This window comes from Ranitomeya imitator, chromosome 2, assembly GCF_032444005.1.
Source record: "Ranitomeya imitator isolate aRanImi1 chromosome 2, aRanImi1.pri, whole genome shotgun sequence".
Classification (NCBI taxonomy): Eukaryota; Metazoa; Chordata; class Amphibia; order Anura; family Dendrobatidae; genus Ranitomeya; species Ranitomeya imitator.
In genome coordinates this window covers 345,126,461-345,139,526 of record NC_091283.1, presented here as the reverse complement: position 1 = coordinate 345,139,526, position 13,066 = coordinate 345,126,461, and the positions used below count along the sequence as shown (strand labels likewise).

The window sequence follows — 13,066 nt, the reverse complement described above, 5'->3', positions numbered from 1 at the left end:
TGTCCAGGTGCCCTATAGTAAACACCTACAATAGAGTTTTTTCTGTTCTCTCCTTGTATTCTTACCCAAACAGATTCTGCAGAGCTACCAGTCTCTGAAGGTTGGATCTTTGTGGCGATATACATTTATGTTGTGAATTCTGTGGCAGAGCTCCCTCCTGTGGTCACAAGTGGTACTTCGGCTGATTCTCTCTGTGAGCTTCTGTTGGTGGAGGGAAGTGGTACTGCGGCTTCTGAGTTTCCTCCCTCAGGTGATCTGGTGAGGTCGTTAGGTGCTTCTCTACTTAACTCCACCTAATGCTTTGATCCTGGCTTCCTGTCAATGTTCCAGTGTTGGACTTGCTTTTCCCTGGATCATTCCTGTGGCCTGCTGCTCTGCATAGCTAAGTTCTTCTTTGCTATTTGTTTGCTATTTTTTCTGTCCAGCTTGTCTAATTTGTTGCTGGAAGCTCTGGGACGCAAAGGGTGTACCTCCGTGCCGTTAGTTCGGTACGGAGGGTCTTGTTGCCCCCTTTGCGTGGTGTTCTTTAGGGTTTTGTGTAGACCGCAAAGTTACCTTTTCTATCCTCCATCTGTTAAGAAAGTCGGGCCTCACTTTGCTGTATCTATTTCATCTCTACGTTTGTCTTTTCATCTTAACTCACAGTCATTATATGTGGGGGGCTGCCTTTTCCTTTGGGGTATTTCTCTGAGGCAAGGTAGGCTTATTTTCTATCTTCAGGCTAGTTAGTTTCTCAGGCTGTGCCGAGTTGCATAGGCAGAGTTAGGCGCAATCCACGGCTGCCTCTAGTGTTGTTTGGAGAGGATTAGGGATTGCGGTCTGCAGAGTTCCCACGTCTCAGAGCTCGTTCTATGATTTTGGGTTATTGTCAGATCACTGTATGTGCTCTGACCGCTATGTCCATTGTAGTACTGAATTGCCTTTCATAACACATTTAACTAACACACAATGCAACACCTTCTCCCCTCTTGTTAATCCTGTTTCTAATACATAAGTTGTAGCCTTCAAGGTTTGTATTTCAATCGTGTGCATCTTCTCACCAAGTTTCAGTGATGCCTATGACATCAAATATTTCTTCCTGTGTTAGCTTCTTGTTTGTTTCTCATGCCCTGTGCATTTGTATAGACACATTTTAGTTTGTAGTCTGTTTCTCTTGCTCCTCTATTTTCATTCGGAATTTGTTGTTTTTTTTTTCACTTCTTCTAATAGCAGGGCTCTCCAAAATAATTCATTAGGTGCATATTTCTTCCTGGCCATATATTACATATCATATATTGCTCTAATTTAAAGCTCTTCTGATGAGTGTAGCAAGGCGTCTACCAAATAAGTGTTTTTCTCAGATGCAACCCATCTCTAGCAAGGAGTCCATCATACCGGTAATTCACTTCATGGTCAAGAAACCCCAAACTTCTTACTTTTCCTCTTGGGGTTGGTGCAATGACTGATACATTCTTTAGTATATCCTATGTTGTACAGTGATAATTCCTTTTGGACACAGTAGAGCGGTTCTTGTAGCTGTCTCCCCGGAGCTTTGTTACGGTTCTATCAGTTTTCCTCACACTTCTCCATTTTCACCCATCATTTCTCCTACCTGATAACCACTCCGTGTCCCGATTTGATAAATTCAAAAGACGTTGGTTTTCTGCTCTTTCTGTGAACTATGAAGGCCACAGTTTAGGACAAACTTTCTTTAGTCCTCAGAATGGAGATTGGTTCAGCTCTTGATTTTCATAATAATAAGATGGCTGTATTGCAGAGCAAAGAATTTCAGAACAAGAAAGCAGATGTGGGTGGATTCCAGCTTAAAGACACTTCATGGCTTTTATTTTCAAATCTTACGATTTAGTGACTTTTATTGGACTTTAACCCCTTTACCCCCAAGGGTGGTTTGCACGTTAATGACCGGGCCAATTTTTACAATTCTGACCACTGTCCCTTTATGAGGTTATAACTCTGGAACGCTTCAACGAATCTTGGCGATTCTGAGAATGTTTTCTTGTAACATATTGTACTTCATGATAGTGGTAAAATTTTTTCGATATAACTTGCGTTTATTTGTGAAAAAAACGGAAATTTGGCGAAAATTTTGAAAATTTCGCAATTTTCCAACTTTGAATTTTTATTCTGTTAAACCAGAGAGTTAAGTGACACAATATAGTTAATAAATAACATTACCCACATGTCTACTTTACATCAGCACAATTTTGGAAACAAAATTTTTTTTTTCTAGGAAGTTACAAGGGTTAAAATTTGACCAGCAATTTCTCATTTTTACAACAAAATTTACAAAACCATTTTTTTTAGGGACCACCTCACATTTGAAGTCATTTTGAGGGGTCTATATGGCAGAAAATACCCAAAAGTGACACCATTCTAAAAACTGCACCCCTCAAGCTGCTCAAAACCACATTCAAGAAGTTTATCAACCCTTCAGGTGTTTCACAGCAGCAGAAGCAACATGGAAAGAAAAAATTAACATTTTACTTTTTAGTCACAAAAATGTTCTTTCAGCAATAATTTTTTTAATTTCCCAAGGGTAAAAAGAGAAAATGGACCTCAAGAGTTGTTGTACAATTTGTCCTGAATACGCTGATACCCCACATGTGAGGGGGAACCACTTTTTGGGCGCATGGCAGGGCTTAGAAGGAAAGGAGCGCCGTTTGACATTTTCAAGCTAAAATTGGCTGGAATTGAGATCGGACGCCATGTCGCGTTTGGAGAGCCCCTGATGTGCCTAAACAGTGGAAACCCCCCACAAGTGACCCCATTTTGGAAACTAGACCCCCTAAGGAACTTATCTAGGTGTGTGGTGAGCACTTTTATCCCCCAAGTGCTTCACGAAAGTTTATAACGCCCGGGCGTGAAAATAAAAAATCCTATTTTTTCCACAAACATGATGGTTTAGTCCCCAATTTTTTATTTTCTCAAAGGTAAAAGGAGAAATTGGACCCCAAAAGTTGTTGTCCAATTTGTCCTGAGTACGCTGATACCCCATATGTGGGGGGAACCACTGTTTGGGCGCATGGCAGGGCTCAGAAGGAAAGGAGCGCCGTTTGACATTTTCAAGCTAAAATTGGCTGGAATTGAGATCGGACGCCATGTCGCGTTTGGACAGCCCCTGATGTGCCTAAACAGTGGAAACCCCCCACAAGTGACCCCATTTTGGAAACTAGACCCCCTATGGAACTTATCTAGGTGTGTGGTGAGCACTTTTATCCCCCAAGTGCTTCACGAAAGTTTATAACGCCCGGGCGTGAAAATAAAAAATCCTATTTTTTCCACAAACATGATGGTTTAGTCCCCAATTTTTTATTTTCTCAAAGGTAAAAGGAGAAATTGGACCCCAAAAGTTGTTGTCCAATTTGTCCTGAGTACGCTGATACCCCATATGTGGGGGGGAACCACTGTTTGGGCGCATGGCAGGGCTCAGAAGGAAAGGAGCGCCGTTTGACATTTTCAAGCTAAAATTGGCTGGAATTGAGATCGGACGCCATGTCGCGTTTGGACAGCCCCTGATGTGCCTAAACAGTGGAAACCCCCCACAAGTGACCCCATTTTGGAAACTAGACACCCTAAGGAACTTATCTAGTTGTGTCGTGAGCACTTTTATCCCCCAAGTGCTTCACGAAAGTTTATAACGCCCGGGCGTGAAAATAAAAAATCCTATTTTTTCCACAAACATGATGGTTTAGCCCCCAATTTTTTATTTTCTCAAAGGTAAAAGGAGAAATTGGACCCCAAAAGTTGTTGTCCAATTTGTCCTGAGTACGCTGATACCCCATATGTGGGGGGGAACTACTGTTTGGGCGCATGGCAGGGCTCAGAAGGAAAGGAGCGCCGTTTGACATTTTCAAGCTAAAATTGGCTGGAATTGAGATCGGACGCCATGTCGCGTTTGGACAGCCCCTGATGTGCCTAAACAGTGAAAAAACCCCACAAGTGACCCCATTTTGGAAACTAGACCCCCTATGGAACTTATCTAGGTGTGTGGTGAGCACTTTTATCCCCCAAGTGCTTCACAAAAGTTTATAACGCCCGGGCGTGAAAATAAAAAAATCCTATTTTTTCCACAAACATGATGGTTTAGTCCCCAATTTTTTATTTTCTCAAAGGTAAAAGGAGAAATTGGACCCCAAAAGTTGTTGTCCAATTTGTCCTGAGTACGCTGATACCCCATATGTGGGGGGGAACCACTGTTTGGGCGCATGGCAGGGCTCAGAAGGAAAGGAGCGCCGTTTGACATTTTCAAGCTAAAATTGGCTGGAATTGAGATCGGACGCCATGTCGCGTTTGGACAGCCCCTGATGTGCCTAAACAGTGGAAACCCCCCACAAGTGACCCCATTTTGGAAACTAGACCCCCTAAGGAACTTATCTAGTTGTGTCGTGAGCACTTTTATCCCCCAAGTGCTTCACGAAAGTTTATGACGCCGGGGCGTGAAAATAAAAAATCCTATTTTTTCCACAAACATGATGGTTTAGTCCCCAATTTTTTATTTTCTCAAAGGTAAAAGGAGAAATTGGACCCCAAAAGTTGTTGTCCAGTTTGTCCTGAGTACGCTGATACCCCATATGTGGGGGGAACCACTGTTTGGGCGAATGGTAGGGCTCAGAAGGAAAGGAGCGCCGTTTGACATTTTCAAGCTAAAATTGGCTGGAATTGAGATCGGACGCCATGTCGCGTTTGGACAGCCCCTGATGTGCCTAAACAGTGGAAACCCCCCACAAGTGACCCCATTTTGGAAACTAGACCCCCTAAGGAACTTATCTAGGTGTGTGGTGAGCACTTTTATCCCCCAAGTGCTTCAATAAAGTCTATGATGCCCGGTGTGAAAATAAAAAATTCTATTTTTCCCCCCACAAAAATGATCTTTCTGCCCCCAATTTTTTATTTTCCCAAGGGTAACAGGAGAAATTGGACCCCAAAAGTTGTTGTCAAATTTGTCCTGAGTACGCTGGTACCCCATATGTGGGAGAAAACTACTGTTTGGGCACACTTAGGGGCTCGGAAGGGAAGTAGTGACGTTTTGGAATGCAGACTTTGATGGAATTGTCTGCAGACATCATGTGCCTTTTGGTGAGCCCCTGATGTGCCTAAACAGTAGAAACTCCCCACAAGTGACCCCATTTTGGAAACTTGACCCCCTAAGGAACTTATCTAGGTGTGTCGTGAGAATTTTGAACCTCCAAGTGCTTCACTAAAGTCTATGATGCCCGGCGTGAAAATAAAAAATTCTATTTTTTCCCCCACAAAAATTATCTTTCAGTCCCCAATTTTTTATTTTCCCAAGGGTAACAGGAGAAATTGGACCCCAAAAGTTGTTGTCCAATTTGTTCTGAGTACGCTGGTACCCCATATGTGGGAAAAAACTGTTTGGGCACTTCGGGACTCAGAAGGGAAGCAGTGACGATTTGGAATGCAGACTTTGATGGACTAGTTCTGAGGGCGTCATGTTACGTTTGCAGAGCCGCTGATGTGCCTAAACAGTAAAAAAAAAACCCACAAGTGACATCATTTTGGAACCTAGACCCCCAAGGAACTTACTTAGATGTGCCCCCTTTTTGGAACTAATCTACTGGTTCCTGTTAAGTAAATTAGTAGTGCATGGAGGTGTGGTACAATTTGAAGCAGTCCTTCATACACAGGCCAGGTTTGTCGGGGCAGGTGTCGCATTGATAGATGGTGTCCTTGCGTACTCCTCTTTTGTAGCACACTCGGCACCTTTTTTGCGGCTTACTTTTTCTATCAGTTGGCGGGACCACCCCCGGAAAATGCTGACCTGGTATGATACGAGCACCCTCAGTTCCGGAAGTACTGGGGCCCGCTCCTTCCCTCGTGCCAAATATCAGGGCCTTAACCACTTCCTCCTGGAACTGAAGGTATGACGTATCAGTGTGTCATGCACATCGTGACAGCAGGAAAGCGTTGAGCATTGCCATTTGTATGATGTACACGGACAGCTTTTTGTACCACACCTTGGCCTTCCTCAAAGCACTGTACGGTTGGAGGAGTTGATCAGAGAGATCAACGCCCCCCATGTTTTTGTTGTACCCCAGTACACAGTCCGGTTTGCAGACCTGTGTTGAGGTACCCCGTACACTGCTGAGGGCACTGCCATCACCGTGTATGGTGGTCAAGAGAAGGACATCCCTCTTGTCCTTGTACTTGACCACCAGCAGGTGGTCGCTACATTGGGCTTTGCTCTCACCTTTTCTGAGTATCTGCCCAAGTAGCGTCTTCGGGAGGCCTCTCTGATTTTTGCGGACAGTACCGCAGGCTGCGGTACCTCGCGTAGAGAGGGATTTGTAGAGTGGGATGCTGGAATAAAAGTTATCGGTGTAGAGGTGATAACCTTTATCCAGCAGTGGGTGCACCAAATCCCACACAATTTTCCCACTCACTCCCAGGATGGAAGGACACTCAGGCGGTTCAATCCTGCTGTCCTTCCCTTCGTACACTCTAAAGCTGTAGGTGTACCCTGAGGTACTCTCACACAGCTTGTAGAGTTTGATTCTGTACCTGGCCCTTTTGCTGGGCAGGTATTGACGGAATCTGAGCCGCCCCTTAAAATGAACCAAGGACTCATCCACACAGATGTCCCTTTTGGGCACGTACACTTCACTTCACTTCACGGGAAGAAAAACATTAGACTTGAACAAAGAAGACCCAGGAAAACATACTCAGAAGGGAGGTAAGAACATTTCTAAAACAATCCACAGCGAGGAGATTGGAACAAAACAAAATCCTCTAAACTGCATGCTCGCAAACGCCAGAAGCCTGACAAACAAGATGGAAGAACTAGAAGCAGAAATATCTACAGGAAACTTTGACATAGTGGGAATAACCGAGACATGGTTAGATGAAAGCTATGACTGGGCAGTTAACTTACAGGGTTACAGTCTGTTTAGAAAGGATCGTAAAAATCGGAGAGGAGGAGGGGTTTGTCTCTATGTAAAGTCTTGTCTAAAGTCCACTTTAAGGGAGGATATTAGCGAAGGAAATGAGGATGTCGAGTCCATATGGGTCGAAATTCATGGAGGGAAAAATGGTAACAAAATTCTCATTGGGGTCTGTTACAAACCCCCAAATATAACAGAAACCATGGAAAGTCTACTTCTAAAGCAGATAGATGAAGCTGCAACCCATAATGAGGTCCTGGTTATGGGGGACTTTAACTACCCGGATATTAACTGGGAAACAGAAACCTGTGAAACCCATAAAGGCAACAGGTTTCTGCTAATAACCAAGAAAAATTATCTTTCACAATTGGTGCAGAATCCAACCAGAGGAGCAGCACTTTTAGACCTAATACTATCTAATAGACCTGACAGAATAACAAATCTGCAGGTGGTTGGGCATCTAGGAAATAGCGACCACAATATTGTACAGTTTCACCTGTCTTTCACTAGGGGGACTTGTCAGGGAGTCACAAAAACACTGAACTTTAGGAAGGCAAAGTTTGACCAGCTTAGAGATGCCCTTAATCTGGTAGACTGGGACAATATCCTCAGAAATAAGAATACAGATAATAAATGGGAAATGTTTAAGAACATCCTAAATAGGCAGTGTAAGCGGTTTATACCTTGTGGGAATAAAAGGACTAGAAATAGGAAAAACCCAATGTGGCTAAACAAAGACGTAAGACAGGCAATTAACAGTAAAAAGAAAGCATTTGCACTACTAAAGCAGGATGGCACCATTGAAGCTCTAAAAAACTATAGGGAGAAAAATACTTTATCTAAAAAACTAATTAAAGCTGCCAAAAAGGAAACAGAGAAGCACATTGCTAAGGAGAGTAAAACTAATCCCACACTGTTCTTCAACTATATCAATAGTAAAAGAATAAAAACTGAAAATGTAGGCCCCTTAAAAAATAGTGAGGAAAGAATGGTTGTAGATGACGAAGAAAAAGCTAACATATTAAACACCTTCTTCTCCACGGTATTCACGGTGGAAAATGAAATGCTAGGTGAAATCCCAAGAAACAATGAAAACCCTATATTAAGGATCACCAATCTAACCCAAGAAGAGGTGCGAAACCGGCTAAATAAGATTAAAATAGATAAATCTCTGGGTCCGGATGGCATACATCCACGAGTACTAAGAGAACTAAGTAATGTAATAGATAAACCATTATTTCTTATTTTTAGGGACTCTATAGCGACAGGGTCTGTTCCCTAGGACTGGCGCATAGCAAATGTGGTGCCAATATTCAAAAAGGGCTCTAAAAGTGAACCTGGAAATTATAGGCCAGTACGTTTAACCTCTATTGTTGGTAAAATATTTGAAGGGTTTCTGAGGGATGTTATTCTGGATTATCTCAATGAGAATAACTGTTTAACTCCATATCAGCATGGGTTTATGAGAAATCGCTCCTGTCAAACCAATCTAATCAGTTTTTATGAAGAGGTAAGCTATAGGCTGGACAACGGTGAGTCATTGAACGTGGTATATCTCGATTTTTCCAAAGCGTTTGATACCGTGTCGCACAAGAGGTTGGTACACAAAATGAGAATGCTTGGTCTGGGGGAAAATGTGTGTAAATGGGTTAGTAACTGGCTTAGTGATAGAAAGCAGAGGGTGGTTATAAATGGTATAGTCTCTAACTGGGTCGCTGTGACCAGTGGGGTACCGCAGGGGTCAGTATTGGGACCTGTTCTCTTCAACATATTCATTAATGATCTGGTAGAAGGTTTACACAGTAAAATATCGATATTTGCAGATGATACAAAACTATGTAAAGCAGTTAATACAAGAGAAGATAGTATACTGCTACAGATGGATCTGGATAAGTTGGAAACTTGGGCTGAAAGGTGGCAGATGAGATTTAACAATGATAAATGTAAGGTTATACACATGGGAAGAAGGAATCAATATCACCATTACACACTGAATGGGAAACCACTGGGAAAATCTGACAGGGAGAAGGACTTGGGGATCCTAGTTAATGATAAACTTACCTGGAGCAGCCAGTGCCAGGCAGCAGCTGCCAAGGCAAACAGGATCATGGGGTGCATTAAAAGAGGTCTGGATACACATGATGAGAGCATTATACTGCCTCTGTACAAATCCCTAGTTAGACCGCACATGGAGTACTGTGTCCAGTTTTGGGCACCGGTGCTCAGGAAGGATATAATGGAACTAGAGAGAGTACAAAGGAGGGCAACAAAATTAATAAAGGGGATGGGAGAACTACAATACCCAGATAGATTAGCGAAATTAGGATTATTTAGTCTAGAAAAAAGACGACTGAGGGGCGATCTAATAACCGTGTATAAGTATATAAGGGGACAATACAAATATCTCGCTGAGGATCTGTTTATACCAAGGAAGGTGACGGGCACAAGGGGGCATTCTTTGCGTCTGGAGGAGAGAAGGTTTTTCCACCAACATAGAAGAGGATTCTTTACTCTTAGGGCAGTGAGAATCTGGAATTGCTTGCCTGAGGAGGTGGTGATGGCGAACTCAGTCGAGGGGTTCAAGAGAGGCCTGGTTGTCTTCCTGGAGCAGAACAATATTGTATCATACAATTAGGTTCTGTAGAAGGACGTAGATCTGGGGATTTATTATGATGGAATATAGGCTGAACTGGATGGACAAATGTCTTTTTTCGGCCTTACTAACTATGTTACTATGTTACTTCAGCAAACTTTTTTCTGAAGTGTTCGATGACCGGCCTAACTTTGAACAGACGGTCAAAATTGGGGTCATCTCGTGCGGGACACCGTGCATTATCGTTGTAATGCAAAAACTTATGGATGGCCTCAAAACGCGTCCGAACCATGACCATTCGGAACACTGGAGTGTTATATAAAATATCTACACTCCAATATTGCCGAATTTCTGGCTTCTTCACGATCCCCATATGGAGGACCAGGCCCCAAAACTGCATCATTTCAACTGCGTCCACAGGAGACCAGTTAGAAAATGATGAACGGGGGTTTTGCTCCAAAAATTGCCGAGCGTACAAATTAGTTTGCTCCACCATGAGGTTAACGAAAGCCTCAGAGAAAAAGACTTTGAAAAAGTCTATTTCTGTGAGGCCGGTGGTGTCAAACTTGATTCCTGATTCTGCCACAAAATCAGGAATCAGTGGCTCGTAATTTTCGGGGGGCGAGGTCCATATGGGGTCCGAAGAGGGTCGCGCTGGTTCATTTTCAGGAGTGGGCGCTGCCTGATCTTCTCTCCTGGGGCGTCTGCGTGGCGGTTCCGCAGGACCCGAGGAGGAAGATGAGGAGGAGGAAGAGGATGAAGAATCTGAAGAGTAAAGGAATGTGGGATCCTCTCCCTCGCTATCAGTGTCGGAGGCAAGGAAAGCATATGTCTCCTCCAATGAATAGCGCTGCTGGGACGAACGGGACATTTTTTGTGTGATTATGGTGCTTGGGTGTAATATTTATTGGTAACTGTGTACGTGTGGGGGGGGATAGTGTTTGGTGCAAACTATTCTGAAAGGAAAAAGCTAAAGGGAAAAAAAATACCTGTAAAAGGAAAAGTCTAAAACAGCAGGCCCTAGCTCTGATAAGTGAACTGCGTCACTTATCAAAGTTCGGCGGCTGCTGGGTGTGTGAACGGGGATGTATAAAAAAAAAAAAGAAATGAAAGGCACGGGTTCAGACGCAGCGGCGGGGTGCGTGGACGGGGATGTGAGAAAAAAAAAAAAGAAATGAAAGGCACGGGTTCAGACGCAGCGGCGGGGTGCGTGGACGGGGATGTGAGAAAAAAAAAAAAGAAATGAAAGGCACGGGTTCAGACGCAGCGGCGGGGTGCGTGGACGGGGATGTGGAAAAAAAAAAAAGAAATGAAAGGCACGGGTTCAGACGCAGCGGCGGGGTGCGTGGACGGGGATGTGGAAAAAAAAAAAAAGAAATGAAAGGCACGGGTTCAGACGCAGCGGCGGGGTGCGTGGACGGGGATGTGGAAAAAAAAAAAAAGAAATGAAAGGCACGGGTTCAGACGCAGCGGCGGGGTGCGTGGACGGGGATGTGGGAAAAAAAAAAGAAATGAAAGGCACGGGTTCAGACGCAGCGGCGGGGTGCGTGGACGGGGATGTGGGAAAAAAAAAAGAAATGAAAGGCACGGGTTCAGATGCAGCGGCGGGGTGCGTGGACGGGGATGTGGGAAAAAAAAAAGAAATGAAAGGCACGGGTTCAGACGCAGCGGCGGGGTGCGTGGATGGGGATGTGGGAAAGAAAAGCGAGCACGAGTGTTGATCGGTGAACTGCGTCACCAATCAATGCTCGGCGGCGCTAAGGGGGGTGAAAAAGAAAAGCGAGCACGAGTGTTGATCGGTGAACTGCGTCACCAATCAACGCTCGGTGGCTGCTAAATTTTGGCACGGACGGATGCGGCGCAAAGTGGGGGTGGAGGGGGAGGGGTAAGGGGGGGTTGAAGTAAGATTGGGCCGGGATCGGGGATGAACACTTACGGTTGTAGTCTCTCTTCTTTCTTCTTTCTTCTGTCTTCTTTCTTTAGCAAGAATTGTGGTGTCACAGGCTACTGTGGCACCACAAGTCTCAGCACAGGAGGGGATCTGTCAGCTTGACCGCTCTTCAGGAATCCTCACCAAGTGTGAGGATTCCTGAAGAGCAGTCAGACAGTTCAGGGACAGGTGAGACAGGTCACAGAGCGGTCACACCGCTGCTGTGACCTGTCATTGGTGGGATCGAATGATCACATCGATCCCACCAATCAGAGGTGGCCCTGGTGACACCGGTGTCGCTAGGCACCAGCCTATGATCGGAGCTCACAGCTCCGATCATAGGCAGGTCACCGGCAGGTCACCAACAAGTGACCGGCAGGTGACCGGCAGGTCACCATCAGGGCACAGCGCGGGCACACCGCTGCTGTGCCCTGATTGGCAGAGCTGCAGGAGGTGGTGGGGGAGGTGGCAGGAAGATGAGGCAGGGCCCGGCACATGGATTTCCAAGCAGGGCACAGCGCGGTAACACCGCCGCTGTGCCCTGCAATCGGCGCGATCGATGTGATCGTCGATCGCGCCGATCCGGCGGGTCTGTTCCTGATTGGCGCGATCGACGATCACATCGATCGCGCCAATCACAGCTGCAGGATCCGGAGCCGCAGGGCAGCTGAGGAAGGCTCCGGATCAGGTACTTTCAGGCAGGGCACAGCGCGGTAACACCGCCGCTATGCCCTGCGATTGGCGTGATCGATGTGATCGTCGATCGCGCCAATCCGGGGGGTTTTGGCCGGTGCCTGGGTTGCCAGGCACCGGCCCCAGGATCGAGTACATCGGTACTCGATCCTAGCCTGGAACTTCACTGTTTCAGCCAAGCTGATTGGCTGAAACAATGAGAAAGGCTGTGATTGGCTGTTCAGAATTGAACAGCCAATCACAGCGATCAGGAGGCGGGGGAGGGGACGCCATACCCCAGGATGCCGAGGCCATCTTCCCTGAGGTAAGATGGCGTCGGAATTTTAATGCGATCACCGCGACTTAAGTCGCAGTGTCGCATTAAAGGGCATGACGTACTATCCCGTCCCTGGTCATGGGGGCCCACCCCACCTCGACGGGATAGTACGTCTGATGTCAGAAAGGGGTTAATGATGAAGCTATACATTTTTTTACTATTTTTAAATTTTTGTTATTTTGGGACCTTTTGATCACTTTTTCTTTTTTTTTTGCGAGACAGGATTTTTTTTTCATTTTTACAATGAGGCCTTTATATAGCTGGAAATGTATCTAACTTTATTTATAACTCAAATATAATCCCAAATAATAAGGAGATAAATATTCCCTCTCTGACCTCTAAATGTATGAAGAGCTCTACTTCATTATTGCTTTAAACCGGTATCACAACTCTATTAATTGTATATTTTATGTGATCTGTGTTTTACCCAGACTTATCTTCAATTTTTCTTTCCATTTAGATTTGTACAATTTTCCTGACTCACCAAGGATGGATTTGGACAGAGACAAGATGGAGGAGAGGATATTACACCTCACCCTAGAGATCCTCTTCCGGCTTACTGGAGAGGTGAGAGACTCTGATGACGTCACATTACATCATTCTTATCTATGGGAATAACAGATGGACAGAACTGG

General features: G+C 44.9%; 1 protein-coding gene across 1 annotated transcript in view; it reads left to right on the top strand.

The window, feature by feature from the left end:
- The window catches only part of LOC138666526 (zinc finger protein 420-like), a 108,280-nt gene that overhangs the window by 60,470 nt on the left and 34,744 nt on the right, over positions 1 to 13,066 (top strand). The window contains exon 10 of the mRNA XM_069754740.1: positions 12,892 to 12,998. Coding sequence (XP_069610841.1) covers positions 12,892 to 12,998 — 107 coding nt within the window. The remainder of the gene's footprint in view (positions 1 to 12,891; positions 12,999 to 13,066) is intronic.